General features: G+C 42.7%; 1 protein-coding gene across 1 annotated transcript in view; it reads left to right on the top strand.

Moving 5' to 3' along the window:
• slco3a1a (solute carrier organic anion transporter family member 3A1a) overlaps positions 1 to 10600 on the top strand; it is a 45425-nt gene extending 34825 nt beyond the window's left edge. Inside the window, exons 3-10 of the mRNA XM_037682882.1 lie at positions 3581 to 3679; positions 3768 to 4040; positions 4142 to 4306; positions 4387 to 4585; positions 6615 to 6777; positions 7032 to 7204; positions 7297 to 7361; positions 10248 to 10600. Of these exons, the coding sequence (XP_037538810.1) occupies positions 3581 to 3679; positions 3768 to 4040; positions 4142 to 4306; positions 4387 to 4585; positions 6615 to 6777; positions 7032 to 7204; positions 7297 to 7361; positions 10248 to 10600 (1490 nt within the window). The remainder of the gene's footprint in view (positions 1 to 3580; positions 3680 to 3767; positions 4041 to 4141; positions 4307 to 4386; positions 4586 to 6614; positions 6778 to 7031; positions 7205 to 7296; positions 7362 to 10247) is intronic.
• Positions 10601 to 15287: the final 4687 nt, after the last annotated feature.

The following is a 15287-nucleotide window of genomic DNA, read 5'->3' as shown; positions in this document are numbered from 1 at the left end:
GTATCAGAGAAACTGAGACGTTTATTTTCTAAACATAACGTCCCAGTGGCTTTTAAACCCCAAAATACATTACGGCAAAGACTGGGGAAGTCTCTCGGATGAGAGACGAAACGTTTCTACATTTTTTTTGCTTTTTTTAAATTTTTTTTGTTTGTTTTGTTTTTTTGTTTTCTTGTTTTTTGAATGTCCAGAGGACCTGATTTAACTTTTTTGGAGTCCCTATAGGCTTTTCACGTTTTAGAATCTGAAAGAGGTAAAAACCTGTCGATCGTTGGTGACTCATGGAAACATCTGCACGGTGCTGGTTAGTCTGTCAACCACAGGCATCTTTCACTTGTGGTTGTATGAGGAAAACAAACAAAGACCAAACATTCCTGACCCATCAAGAAAGGTTCCTCATTTCTTATACACCTGTCAAAAGGCAGACGTGCTATGGTATAGCCTCTGTATGTCCTGCCCATAACTTCTAATCCGCCCAAGCTAATTAAACCAAACATACACTTTTCATCATAGCTCCAAAGTCAAAGTTAAAACAAGGTCTTTGCTTGTCTGGACCATTGCTCTAAACTGCTGTATAATAGTTATGTGTCGTATGCAGTTCTCTTGTTTCAGCCCATCTTTTAGCTAAAAGATCTTGTATGATAGGTTTTAGCTCTGCTTCACAAATCTGTGAGTCATTTCCTGCAAAGAGTGAACTACGGTGTGAATGAGGCAACGTTCAGATGTGGCTGTGTTGACTCCCTTCCTATGTGGGTGGTCTGAACAGGAAGCAGACCATGACTTTACTTTCTGCACTGGGAAAAAAAAAAAGCACAAAGATTAGTCACAGTTTCCACGTTTTACATAGTGGCTGCAATGTGGCATCAGAGCAGGCTGGCAGTGCTGGTGCTCAGGCTGATCTGAGGCCAGTGGAGGGGCGTCACAACTTGAACTTTTCTCTGAGCAGTGGGGGTGACATTCAGCCTGGTTTGTGGCTCCATGTTGGGTGCATTGTTCCGCCCCGACAGTCTTATAACAATAAATATCACAGGATTCAGCATCAATGAGGAAATTTGCCTCCCAAGCTTGGAGTCTTCATGATCTGCCTGCGGACCGAGTCACAGGGCCGGGCTCACGCCCCGCTGACGGCGCTCTCGTTACAATTTTAGATCCAGATCCAAACTGAACCACTGGAGCAGATAATGACAAAAAAAATCTGACGTCAGGGTCTTTCGTTTCCTTGCAGCAGGTTTATCTGTTCAGCTTGGAAGGAATAAACCACACGAGTCTTAAGCTGCAGAGTCGCAGCGTGTCCCGCCGCCCCTGCTGCACTCGCCTTGTGGTTTTATAACTGACTGATCTGATCGCTCATGACAGCAGAAATGCTTCCCTGTTTGCCGTCATGCTTCACGCTGTAACGACACTTGAACGGTGAAAATGGGGCAACACTTAAAACTTTTTTTTTTTTTCATCCTGTTTGGTTGTTGAGGCAGACAGAAAAATGTTTGAAGATGTTTTCTAGACAAAACGCAATCTTTGTGATTTTAACTGACGTGGATGTCATGATTCATTTCAATTCAGTTTATTTATGTAGCGCCAAGTCACAACAGAAGTCATCTCAGGGCACTGAACAGAAACATTTATATACAGTACATAATAAAGCCAATTAGTAAAGTTCTCTATCTAAGGAAGCAGCAGACGCGTTGAGTCTTCACTTCGTCACAGTCTCCCATCCTGCGCAAGCACAGTGGCAACAGTGGAAAAGAAAAACTCCCTTTTAGCAGGAATAAATCTCCAGCAGAACCAGGCTCAGGACAAGCGGCCATCTCGTCTACTGGCTGGGTTTGAGAGGAACAGGAAGGAGAAGCACATGAACACAGAATGGCAGGTCCATATGTAGGTGCAGGTGTACCTCCTATTGGAAGAAAGACAAAAAACACATGACAAGAATAGAAATAGTTACAAATACAAACAGGTTGAGTAGCGTAAGTAAAGACAGAAGCAGAGTGAAAAAGTGTGGTCAGTTTGTCCTCCAGCAGTCTAAGCCTATAGCAGCATAACTAAGGAATAGCTCAGGAAACCCAAGCCAACCCTAACTATAGGATTTATCAAAAAGGAAAGTCTTAAGTCCAGTCTTAAAACTGGACAATGTGTCAGCCTCACGGACAGAAACTGGAAGTTGGTTCCACAAGAGAGGAGCCTGAAAACTGGAAGATCTTCCTCCCATTCTGTTTTTGGAAACTCTAGGAACCGCGAGTAAACCTGCAGCCTGAGAGCAAAGTGCTCTGTTAGAAAAATATGGAACAGTAAGATCTGTAATATAAGATGGAGCTAGGTTGTTGAGGACTTTGTAGGTTAGAAGTAAGATTTTGAATTCAATTCTGAATTTGACAGGGAGCCAATGGAGAGAAGCTATGTCTTAAAGTGTTCACCTAGCTATGTCTTAAAGTGTTCACCTATTAGACTTGAAAAACCAGTTTGTCTGGTTTGTTGTCGTAAAACAGGTTTTCCAACAACCTTCTACAGGATTTTGGATTAATGAAGCCTAGTTTGATGCAGGTGGATGCCTCTGGACTGAACTTGCATTGGTGTCTCAAAATGATTATCATTCTTGCTCCCTGGAAGTTTAAAGGCTGGGTCAACACTTTGAGGCCTTTATTAAGGTTCTTGAGTTGTTCCTCAGCAGGTTTTTTTTTTTGTCTTGATTTAGGGAACAGCCTGTGCTTGGTCTGCAGCACTTTTTGGGGATGTTACTCTATGTGTTCACACCGATCATTGCACTAGACAAGGAGTGTCAAACCCACTTACACAAGGGGGCCAAAATTAAAACCTTTTTCAAACTAAGGGCCGGTTTTAGAATCTTCATTAGCTCAAGTCAGATGCCAAACATCTTGTTTTTGGTTGCAGGTTCCTCAACAAAAGTTTGATTGATCTCATTTGATGTTCTCTGTTGTGCTTTCAACATCATAATCAAAGATTACTGAAAAAAAATTCAAGTAATAAAAGTATATTACATTTAAAATAACATCTTTGGGGCCAGATAAGATGTCAGCGAGGGCCACATTTGGCCCCCGGGCCTTGAGTTTGAGTTTATGCACTAAACAGTTTGAGTTATTTATATACCCTGAAGTGGTGTCTAGCTGGTGTCTTTTTTCTTTACCAGAAGCGGTTAGCAATATCCAAAATATATTAGGAGCAATATAGAGTCAAACATTTCCATTTCTGACCCACAAAACAACTGTGGCAGAGACTTATGACCCCGACTACTGCTGGATAAAATACGCAAACATTACCAATAAGCCAAGTAAAAAGTGTTTCAGGACCAAGAGTGTGGTCCTAACCCCAACTTTGGGAAGCACAGCTATAGAGAATCTAACCAGGTTGAGCCAGGTCCTCTGGACTGATTCTTCTCTGTTGAAAAGTTTTGTCTTTAATCCCAAAGACTTCTTCAGTCTGTCAGTCTTTGGGATGAAAGATGACCCGTCCAGAGACCTGACTCAACCAGGTTAGATCTACCTGGATTATTGAGCAGCATCGGGACATACTGTAGAGAATGTTTTGATTAATTTGGTCGATAAAGCTCATTCTCCTCTCGGTGCAGGAATCCTTTTCTCTACCCTGGTGTTCGGACCCGCCTGTGGCTTCATCCTCGGCTCCGTCTGCACTAAGTTCTACGTGGACTTCATCTTCATTGACACAGGTGAGTTCAGTTTCCTCTCATGTTGTCGTTTCTTTCTGTGAGGTTCTCTCCGGGTGCGGCTCATGACTAGTTTCACGCTTGTCCGCAGATGTGCTGGGCATCACTCCAGACGACCCGCGGTGGATCGGGGCCTGGTGGGCCGGCTTCCTCCTGTGCGGTGCCTTACTGTTTTGCTCGGCCCTCTTCATGTTCGGCTTCCCTCACTCGCTGCCGACGAAGGAGAGAGACGAGGGAACAGAGAGCAAGCAGGTGATGCTCCCTCCACCCCTCAGCCCCGATTCGGACACTTCAAAGACCAGCAATGGAGTGGTGCTAAGCCATGAGCCTGGCAACAGCGCCACCTGCTGGCAGCAGCTGAGAGGTGAGTACTGCATGATGATGCTTCATTACTCATGTGAGATTTTGCTCACAACGAACAAAGGCGTGAGGAGAATGTCATCCTTCCTGCATGTTTCTGATCAGTGATCCCCAAAGTGACAAAGCACCTGCTGTCCAACCCGGTGTTCACCTGCATCGTCCTGGCAGCCTGCATGGAGGTGGCCGTCGTGGCGGGCTTCGCAGCCTTCCTGGGGAAATACCTGGAGCAGCAGTTCAACCTCACCACCACCTCGGCAAACCAGCTGTTAGGTCCGCTGCATGTCACACGTGGGAGCTCGCACGTGCACTCGCTGACAGACACGTTTCAACCGCCTCCTTCCTGCTTCCAGGTATGACAGCCATTCCATGCGCGTGTCTGGGGATCTTCATAGGCGGCCTGCTGGTGAAGAAGCTGAACCTCTCTGCTCTTGGAGCCATCCGCATGGCCATGATGGTCAACCTGGTCTCCACGGCCTGCTACATCTCCTTCCTGTTCTTGGGCTGCGACACGGGTCCCGTCGCTGGAGTCACCGTCTCGTACGGCAACGAGTAAGAAACTCTGGGGTTTTTGTTTTTTTATTACTCTGTTAGAACGAACTGGGCTCTTCAGATAAACCAACACAAACAATCCCTCTGAAGTCGTGAGTTTAAGCCACTGAATTGTTCTGATCAGCAGTAAATGACTTCATTCTTTTCTTGTTTAAACGCCAGGAAAACACTTGTTTATTTTTCAGTTTTACAAACAACAACAAACTGTGTTGTCGTCAGGAACACCAAGTGTGCAGGACAAAATAAACATCTGTAGGTTTTCATCGCTGCACTGACTCGATTTCATGACCAGAAAAGTGTTCAACATTTAAATAATCCAGATTAGATTAGATTAATCAGGCATCCCCATCCACTGGGTTGGGCACCAGTACCGGGCCTTGGATCATGTGGTACCGGACCACATAGAAAAAGTACAAAGTTTTGTTTAGATTTTTATTTCTATTTTCATTAGTGTGTATGATATTTCATTTTGAAAATCAATCATTGCTGTCCTCGCGATTTTAGCACTTGACTCAGTCACAGTTAATTTAATTCTATTTATTTATTTATTTATTTTCATTCACCGGTAAACTCTCAAACTAACTTTAGCAAAAATGAGTTAACGACAAACGTTGAAGAGCTTCTTTGAAAAGGTGACCGGCTGTCCAGTGAACCCTGAAGCTTTCAACACTATTTGACAACGTGGAGACTAAGAGGACACTCGTCATTAAAAGACAAAAATCAATAAAAATCAATAAAAAACAAACATGGACATGAAGGTCAGAAACAATTATTGAAGTCGCCCGCTTCATTAAATGTGTCTGCACTGAGAACAGCCTGTTTATTGGCTAACCGCATCGCTAATTCTATTAAATACCCTATTTTTCAGCATATAAGTCGCAGTTTTTGCATAATTTGTCAGTCCTGTGACATATACTTTTTCTTCCCATATTCATAACGCAATTTTTGACTGATGCTTTAAATTTCGAAGAACTGCAACAGCGAGTCCTCCCGTGCTCGCTTCACTCAGCTGGTGCAGGCGAAGGAACACTGGAGAGCTAGCAGCTCCTGCCACGATGGATGGATGGATGGATGGATGGATGGATGGATGGATGGATGGATGGATGGATGGATGGATGGATGGATGGATGGATGGATGGATGTGGATGGATGGATGGATGTGGCTGGATGGATGGATGGATGTGGATGGATGTGGATGGATGGATGGATGTGGATGGTTGGATGGATGCGGATGGATGGATGGATGGATGAATGGATGTGGATGGATGCGGATGGATGGATGGATGGATGAGTGGATGGATGGATGGGTGGATGGATGGGTGGATGGATGGATGGATGGATGGATGGATGGATGGATGGATGGATGGATGGATGATGGCTGGATGGATGGATGGCACCACACCGCCCAGGCGAAATGAAACTGTTTTGACCATTAAATAAACGCATAATAAATGCGACGGGTCAGCGGTGACGCAATAAATGCGACTTGTATGTTTTTTCCTCTTTTTTGACTGATGTGACTTATACGCCAGAAAATACGGTAAATAAAAACAATAACATAAATGAAATTACAGACTATAAAATCATAAGTATATTTAAATTATAGATGTAATAATTGAATAATATAATACACTTTATTGTGTTTCTCGGCGTGACCTCCCCTCACACAACGAGATAAATGTATAACATCAAAAGATTTAAAGTTATAATTTATTAATTAAATATATAAACGATGATGGAATCCGTTATTCAGTCATTAAAACCATCGTGAAAATAACTTAAAATTTGACAGAAAGCCAGAGATGAGAGAGCCTCAGATATTTATGAATCCGTCCTCACACAGATGTTTCAAACATCTGTTAGCTCTCAGAGTATGAGTTAGGGATGACTCTCAGCTACCTCCACACCAAGTTGTAACGCAACAAAGTTGACTGCAGTTAAGCCGTATTTGCGTTTGCTGCTGTCATTTAGCTTCGGCTGCCATCTTGAAACCAAACTTTAGACTTTTTTCCTTCATGTTTTTGTTCAGGACTCTGAACGTTGGACAGAAGCCCGACGCTCAGTGCATCAGTCACTGCACCTGCTTCACCTCCTCCATCAGCCCCGTCTGCGGCTCCAACGGCGTCACCTACCTGTCTGCCTGCTTCGCCGGCTGCAGCCGAGCGGGAGTCCATCAGTCCAACATCTCGCAGGTCCTCACCTTTTCCCTCGCTTTGTCAGAACCAGCAGAAACGTCACGTACGAGAAGGGCACGGGGATATTAAGCTAGCTGCTGCGCCACGAGACCGACCGCTAACAAATCTGATTAAATGACGCAGTCTGTTGTAAATTTGTTCTGTACTCGTATCTCGTCTCTGCGTTCCTGTTTCTTCTCAGCTCTAATTTATCTTCACGAGTGTGGAGCGCTCCGTTTCATCTCAGCTTTCTTTTGCCCCCCCCCTCACAGAACCTGACAGGATGTACGTGTATATCTGCTGAAAGTGACGCCGCCCATGCGCTTCCAGGGAAATGTCCGATGCCAGGCTGCCAGGAGGCTTTCCTCATCTTCCTGTGCGTGATCTGTCTCTGCAGCCTGGTGGGGGCCATGGCCCAGACGCCCTCCGTCATCGTCCTCATCAGGTGGGGCTGTCGCTGGACTTCATGAGCGAGATCAGCCCCAAGAATCGTTTTCAAACAAATTCAAACAAGTTCTTTTTATTCGTCTTCTGAAGGTCGGTGAGCCCTGAACTGAAATCCTACGCGCTCGGAGTCTTGTTCCTTCTTCTACGGCTTTTCGGTAAGAAATGTCTATCTGAAGATCACTGCCGTTGATTAACGCTCACGTTCTGTTGTTTCTGCAGCCACAAATGATAAGACGACAGATTCATCCCCACAAACGGTCACTTACGTTCATTTGTGTCAAAATAAAACCTTGAATACCTTTTGGAGTTTCTGGGAAAGAACTAGAACTCCTTTCTGGACGCAAACATCATGTGGTTGAAAAGAACGCGTTTTGAACTGATCAGATTTAAACAATCGTACAAATTTTACACCAAGATTTTTAACAGAGCGTCAGATATATGATGTCAGAAGTCCAAGAAAACTACCAGAGTCATCTAAAACTGATCCATGTCAGTGTCGTTTAGGTTTTTTTGTTTTTTTTTACAAAGTCTTCAAAAAAGCCTCGAGCAGCAGAGCTGTGGAACAGGATTTATTCTAACAACTGATCCTAAAGGCACCATTTAAAAATGAAACCACTCTAACTTAAAGGAATGCATATCGCCCTCAGAAACTTGGGACACCTGTGGCGTTGTGCTGTGAGATAAAGCTGCACATTTTAGAGTGGCCTTTTATTGTGGTCAGCCTAAGGCACACCTGTGTAGAGCCAGACCGATATGGACATTTTGGCTATTGTCAATACCAATATTGAGAGGGGTAGGCTGATGCTGATAACTGATATAATGGGAAAAAATTTCAGAGTTTTGTCCACCTTGAAGAATCTAAGAAAACAGCGAGTGGAGCGGGCTTTGTTTATTTAGCGCTGCTGTTAGCAACCATGAAGCTAAGCTAATCAGATCCATGCTTTAATTAGTCCCACAGTAGTTTTACAACTGGTCATAAAAACAGTTCCTAATGTGCGTTCACATTTTTTATCCTCCTGTATTCACCATAAAGTTATCAAGTGTGTTACCATCCATCCATTTTCTTCTGCTTATCCGGGGTCAGGTTGCAGGGTAGCAGTCTAAGTAGGGAGGCCCAGACTTCCCTCTCCCCAGCCACTTGGGCCAGCTCCTCTGGGGGAATCCCAAGGCGTTCCCAGGTCAGCTGAGAAAAATAGTCCCTCCAGTGTGTCCTGGGTCTTCCTCTGGTCTCCTCCTGGTGGGACGTGTCCGGAACACCTCACCAGGGAGGCATCCAGGAGGCATCCTAACCAGATGCCTGAGCCACCCTAACTGGCTTCTCTCAACGTGGAGAAGCAGCCCCTCCCTGGGCTGCCACCTTACCATGGTGGAGGGGTTTGAGTGTCCCAATGATCCTAGGAGCTATGCTGTCGGGGGCTTCATGCCCCTAGTAGGGTCACCCAAGGCAGACAGGTCCTAGGTGAGGGACCAGACAAAGTGCAGCCCAAAGACCCCTTATGATGAATCAAGTAAATGGAAACAATGCTCCCTTGCCCGAATGTGGGTCATTGGGGTCCCACTCTGGAGCCGGGCTTGGAGGTGGGGCACGCTGGTGAGCGCCTGGTGGCCAGGCTTTCACCCATGGAGCCCGGCCTGCCACAGCCCCAAGTGGAGACGTGGGCTCACCACCTGTGGGAGGGGCCAAGGGGGTCGGGTGCAATGTGGAATGGGTGGTGGCCGAGGGCGGGGACCTGTCGGTCTGATCCTCAGCTACAGAAGCTGGCTTCTCCAAGTGTGTTACATACGAAATATAAATTAAACAAAGAAACTCCTGTCCCTGTTCATTGTTCAAACAGTCAGTCGTGTATGGTGAAGCTCTAATTAGTACTGACTGCAGCAGAGATTTTTTTTCTTTGCAGAGAAGAAAAGATTTCAGACAAACAATGCATTTCATTGAGGACAACAAAGATAATGTTACTAACACTGATATATATTTACCGCTATGTTAGATTTATTGTTCTGGATAAATCCAACAAAGTTAAGTTTTTATTTTACCTGGATTACTGAGCATGAACTTTGATGTTTTGAACTACTTTGGCCATGGCTGCCTCAAACGAATCGACAGGAGAGAGGATGGACTCCAGCAACCATCTTAGCACCATCAAACTGGTTGACCCACTATGTGAAGGTGCTATTTATAAGACTGAGTTTGTTGTGGCTCCTCAGACTGATGAAGTCTTTTGGATGAAAGACGAAACGTTTCAACAAAAATAAACCGTCCAGAGGACCTGACTTAATGTTGGATTTTTTACCTGGATTATTGAGCATGAACTTTGATGTTCTGGATAAAGTTTTACAAGGTAATAGCCTAGGTTATCTAAACATTAGCTTGCTAACTTGTGAGGCACGTAGCTAATGACAAACAGGTTGAAGGATTGAATAGAATTTATTATAGTTGTTTTTTTATATTTTACAGATCAGTTAAAATAAACTTACCATGCTCTGTTCAGCAAAATACTCTACACAGTATTGCGCGCTGCTTCTTCTGCCTTGAATGTGAAACCTAATGGCCATGACTTGAAACTGGTCTTCATGCGCCCTCTGCTGGATACAGTGTACAATTACAGCTGGTTCACAGCATTTTAGGAGTGAAAATTATAAGTGTTTATATCGGTACATAACAAGACAATTATCACCGATACTGATAGGTCCCCAAATGTTTATATCGGCCTAAATTATCGGCCCTACGGATATATCGGTCGGGCTGTACACCTGTGCAATAATCGTGCTGTATAATGAGCATCTTGCTATACCACACCTGTGAGGTAGATGGATTAGCAGAAGGAAGGAAAGGAGGTGTTCACTAACACAGATTTACACTAATTTGTGAACAATGTTTGAGAGAAGAAGAATTTTAGTGCACGTAGAAAAGTCTTTAAGTTAAGCTCATGTAAAATGGAAGCAAAAACAAAAGTTTATATTTTTGTTCAATATATTCTGTATTTTTCAGGGAGACGAGGGCCACGAGGTTAACTTGCTCAGCGACTGTTTGTTTCTTGCAGGATTCATACCCCCTCCTCTGATCTTCGGTGCTGGGATCGACTCCACTTGCCTTTTCTGGAGCTCGGACTGCGGCGAGCAGGGCGCCTGCCTGCTGTACGACAACGTGAAATACAGACACCTCTACGTGAGCCTGGCCATCATCCTCAAGAGCGTGGCCTTCCTCCTGTACAGCACTGCGTGGTATTGCTTGCGCAGGAACTACAAGAAGTACATCAAAGGAAACGAGGACCCCTTGACGCAGACGGAGTTTTACCCGTCTCTCAACGATGGTCCAAAGTCCACGGACAGGACAAAGTTTATATACAACCTCGAGGACCACGAGTTTTGTGAAAACATGGAGTCGGTTTTATAAAAGAGGATGCAGACATTCACAGTCGTTCCTAGAAATGTTACTGTTTTTCTTTTCTTGAAAGGACAAAAACCCGATCAGGCTCCGAACTGCACGTGCTTTTCTAAAGGATCCATTCGAGCGTTCCTCAGCAGGACGGTTGTTGAGTGGAGCCAGTGAGTTCCTGTGTTGACTTGGTGGTAGAAGACAACTATAATCCTGCTTAGGTCAAGTCCTTCGTTAGTACAGTTATAGTCATTGTTTTAGGGGTTTGTCAGTAGGGATGCACAATATTATCGGCATGGTATCGGTATCGGCTGATATTAGCATTAGCGTTAAATATCGTACATCCATCAAAATAACTCACCGATATAAAAGGCAGCGACAAGGATGCCTGCAGCACCTGCACAACGTGATGACGTGACGCGCGCCTACCTGATCTGATCACGGCGGAGAAGAAGAAGTCAAAATGCACTATGCACTACTACTTATGCTCTTTTCACTTGTCGCTTGTGAACATGCTGAGTTTAGATTAGTGAAAATTTACAAATTTGCCCTGTTCAGATGTTGTCATTGTGTTAGAGAGTAATAAATTGGACATTAAGCATAATCCAAGTTGAAGTGTTACATCATTTTCAGCCCCGTTTTTGGCATCTGCATATCATATCAATATCGGTTATCGGCCAAATAAGTTATAATATATTGGATATCAGCCAAAAATCTAATATCGTGCATCCCTATTTGTCAGGACTTTGGTAATCTGTGTGGGGAAAAACCAGATCCTTGTTGGTCAGCACTGTGTGTTCTGTCGCTCGCAGTATTTAGATGTATGGCTCAAAGAGGGCGAGCCATTTGGGAGGGTTCTTTAGTCGGTTCAACGTTGCCAAGTGTTTACAGACTCGTAGCCGATCAGTCGCTGTGCTTTGTTTAGTGCAGGATGGTTTCTTCTAATAGAAGCGCTCGGACCGGGCTCCTATAGTGGCCTATTGGATGTTCTCGTTCACTCGCTGGATCGTAGAATCTGTTTTTGAATCACTTGCTTATGCTAGACTGGTGAAGTCTCGTCTCATAGGTGCAATTCAGACCCGACATGTTCCACGTTTGTAACTATCGGTAGGGTTTGTTTTGTTTTTTCTTGTCGGACATGTCGGCTTGTTGTTTTCACTGCAGCGGTTTGTTTCATCTCCGTGTTTTGTCTGCAGAGTTCGTTCAGACTGATGCGTCTTAAAAAGGGATTACACGAACACGTGTTCAGTTTTGGCTTCTGTGAGGAGTGGTGGAGGAATGAAGAACTCTATAGTTGTAAAAATTCGTAGCTTTTGGTTCTTCGGGCCCAGGATGTGTTAATAGAACGTGCTCGACAGAACAGAATAAATTAAATGTAACCTAAATGTTCAGGATGTTTGTGCGTTATCAGGAAGAAATGTTGGGATATTTAATAGGAATTATAAATATATGTTTTAATATTGAAGGGCGAAATGAAAAAAAAATAAAAGCAGATTTTGTCTTTAATGTAGGCCTGTGTTATTTAACACAAAGCTCCAGAAACAAAACGAGTTTATTCCTCCACTGATCTCTCTGCAGTCTCACTTTTCACTTTGTTGGTTTTCTTATACTTTTTGTATGGCAATATATTGTTTATTTTACTCTGGAAATAAATTATTTTTCAGAAAAGTCAATAAGTTTGAAAAGTTTCTTCCTGCGTCTTGCGTATCACAATATTAATTAAAATACAGAATATATATTTATTAATATCAGTTATCAAGATGGATCAAAGTCCTGGTGGCTCCTATATTGTTTTATTTGTTTTTTTACTTCTTGATCAAGGAGTTAAAGTTTAGATATTTATCATAATTATAGGTCATAATTAGTATAAAATATCGCTCTGCTCGTGTTTGGACAGGAGAAATGATTCAAACTGAGCTGTTCAATGTTAGACTCGTGTATGGGTCAGAGCTTAATGTTTGAAACACATGCATGTTTCTGTTCATGGTTTGTTGCAGGTTCATGTTTTAATCAATTCTGAAGCTCTTAAAGTTGGTCAGGAGAGTTAATAATTGATATTAGGGTTCTGTTGCTGAGCAAAAAGGAACAAAACGCTCGAAACGAGAGTTCAAAATCCCCTTACTTCAAAAGAAAACCGTCATTAACCTCCAGAAGGTCCTTAAACTTTATGAAATATTCCTTAGAGGAGAAATGAAGTGCTGCTAAAAATTATTTTAGTATTTTTGTTCACAATAAACTAGGTGATCTTGAATTGATCAAATAAAATTAAAAATAGGTAAGGCATTTCCACCCATTAGGACACCTTAATGGATTTTTGACTTTTTTTTTTATTATTATATTTATTCCGGTCCAGAGTTTTAGGAAGACCATCCACCGGGACCAGACTGGGTTGTGGCAGGTCCTTCAGTCCAGTGAGTCCGTGCTTTCAGTCAAACCAGGCAGGCGTGGTTCTTCACTCTGCTTGCATGTGGATCTACTGTTTGTACCAAATACTCGTGCACAACGCGAGTGTGTTTTTGCTTTTTCAAGGTTCTTTATCGTCATTCGCATCACACGTGGTACATGAGGTGGAACGAAACTGTGTACTGAAGGTCCCAGTTACACCCCAAAATGGCAAAAATATAAAGTATAAAAAGAAACCGTATACAAGGATCTAAAATATACACTGAACACTAATAATGTAAAATAATACGAAATATTAAACAGCAGCCTGAACATTCATTCAACATTTATTTATACAGGCTAGTCTTATTGAGCCACGAGGACTCATTCACAAGAGAAACCTGTTCCAGACAGAACATATAAAGTACAGACAACAATAACAGTAAACAATGACAATAATAAACTACAGTAAAAATAAGAGTAGTGTATAAAACAATAAATCGGTGCAGTAAAACAGGGTGAAATACTCAGAACAAGAACATATCTGCATGGACATATCTAATGAGTCTAGTGAGCAGATGGATATGAATATAGCAGCTTAAAGGCAAGAAGTCAGCAGGATAATCAGCAGCATGGATAATCAGCAGCATGGATAATCAGCGGCATGGATAAAGTCACATCAATTAAAGTGGCATCTTAAGAGATTCATGAGTCTAACAGCCTCAGGGTAGAAGCTGTTCCTCAGTCTAGTGCAGGGGTGGGCAATTATTTTTTCCATGGGGCCACATGAGAAACAACAAATATTGTGGAGGGCTGGCACAAATGACTTTTTCATTCAACCTTTATTTAGACAAGTAAATCCCATTGAGCCTCGAGGACTCATTTACAAGAGATACCTGATTTCAACTTAACTCAATACTGCATAATATTAATAGTATTTCATTATTAAAAGCAGTACATAGCACTGTTTTAACAAGCTGGTAAGAGTATTTGTTATGATTAAGCAACGAAAAAGTGAGGTTTCCTTAAAAAATGTCATTTATTCAATTAAATTTCCCAGTACAATGGTAAACTGTTAACATTTTTACCATTTGTGACGTTATATTAATGATCATTTTCAGTCACATTCACCCCAAAACTCATTTTGAGTTTTATATACTGCTGGAAAAAGTTCTTAGCTTTCTAAATATATCACAATATTGTCTTTGTACTCCAAACATTATGAAACATCATATAATAGTGATCGTCACTGAACTGTGATTTCAAGTCCCGGTTCTTTACGTGCCTACATTTGTAGTCTAAACATCTCATTTGGTGTTTATCAGTTCTTTTTTCTTGTTTAGTGAGAGAAGTCTAGTCTCTGTTGGGCTTTAACGGAAATGTTAAAGTCAGGTTGAAGGTCTGAGGTGGAGATGTGAAGCAAAGCTGACATCATCAGTGATAGAGGATCTATGTCTGGATTTGGTTAACTTCATTTGTTTACATATGTATTTTGTAATTCCCCTTACGGGGGCCGGTCAGAGTCAACCAAAGGGCCGCATGTGGCCCTGGGGCCGTACAATGCCCAGGTATGGTCTAGTGGTTCTACACTTAATGCTCCTTAACCTTCTGCCTGAGGGGAGCGGGGCAAAAAGTGTGTGTGCTGGGTGAGTGGGGTCTTTCATGGTGCAGGTGTCCCTCTTCCTGCATCTGGAGGTGTCTGTGATGGTGGGGAGACTGACTCCAACAGCCTTCTGTGCAGCCTTCACCACTCTCTGGAGATCTTTCCTTTTAATGACTAAACTAAAGCAATTTTGCCTGAGAAGATGAGATTAGGCTCAACAGTTATGTAGAGCCACATAGAAGGCTCCTTTTCTGCAAAAGCTGCAGCAGCTGGGCAATTTTTACAGCATCCTTCAAATCTGAAATTGGACCGCCACCTAGTGGGATAATATGAAACTAAAAGGTGGAAGGATGGAGATAAAAACTGAAAGGAATCCAGTTTATGATGTGATCAATATGGGATCACAAATATCCACATTAATGGGTTCAATAGGTCCGTGTAGTTCTCTGAAGTGGCAGCAAAGTGACTGGCAGTTATGGGAGCACTTATTTGGACAAAGTTGAATAAAAATGTGAAAGATGTTTGTTGACAACTCCAAATAAATCAATTAAAACAAAGAACAATAAATGTGTGGCTGTTTTCAACCCATAAGACCTACCATGGGTGGAAAGAATAATAAAGAATAAGATGTAAATAATCGATTCAAAAAGTCTGTTTTAAAAATATTTGACTAAACGAATTATAAAAAATGAGCTGGGAGTTAAAGGACTAATGAAGATT

The sequence above is a fragment of the Nematolebias whitei genome, chromosome 10 (genome assembly GCF_014905685.2).
Source record: "Nematolebias whitei isolate Nwh7 chromosome 10, NemWhi1, whole genome shotgun sequence".
Classification (NCBI taxonomy): Eukaryota; Metazoa; Chordata; class Actinopteri; order Cyprinodontiformes; family Rivulidae; genus Nematolebias; species Nematolebias whitei.
Note: the sequence above shows the minus strand (reverse complement) of the source record. Positions and strands in the feature narration are given on the sequence as shown.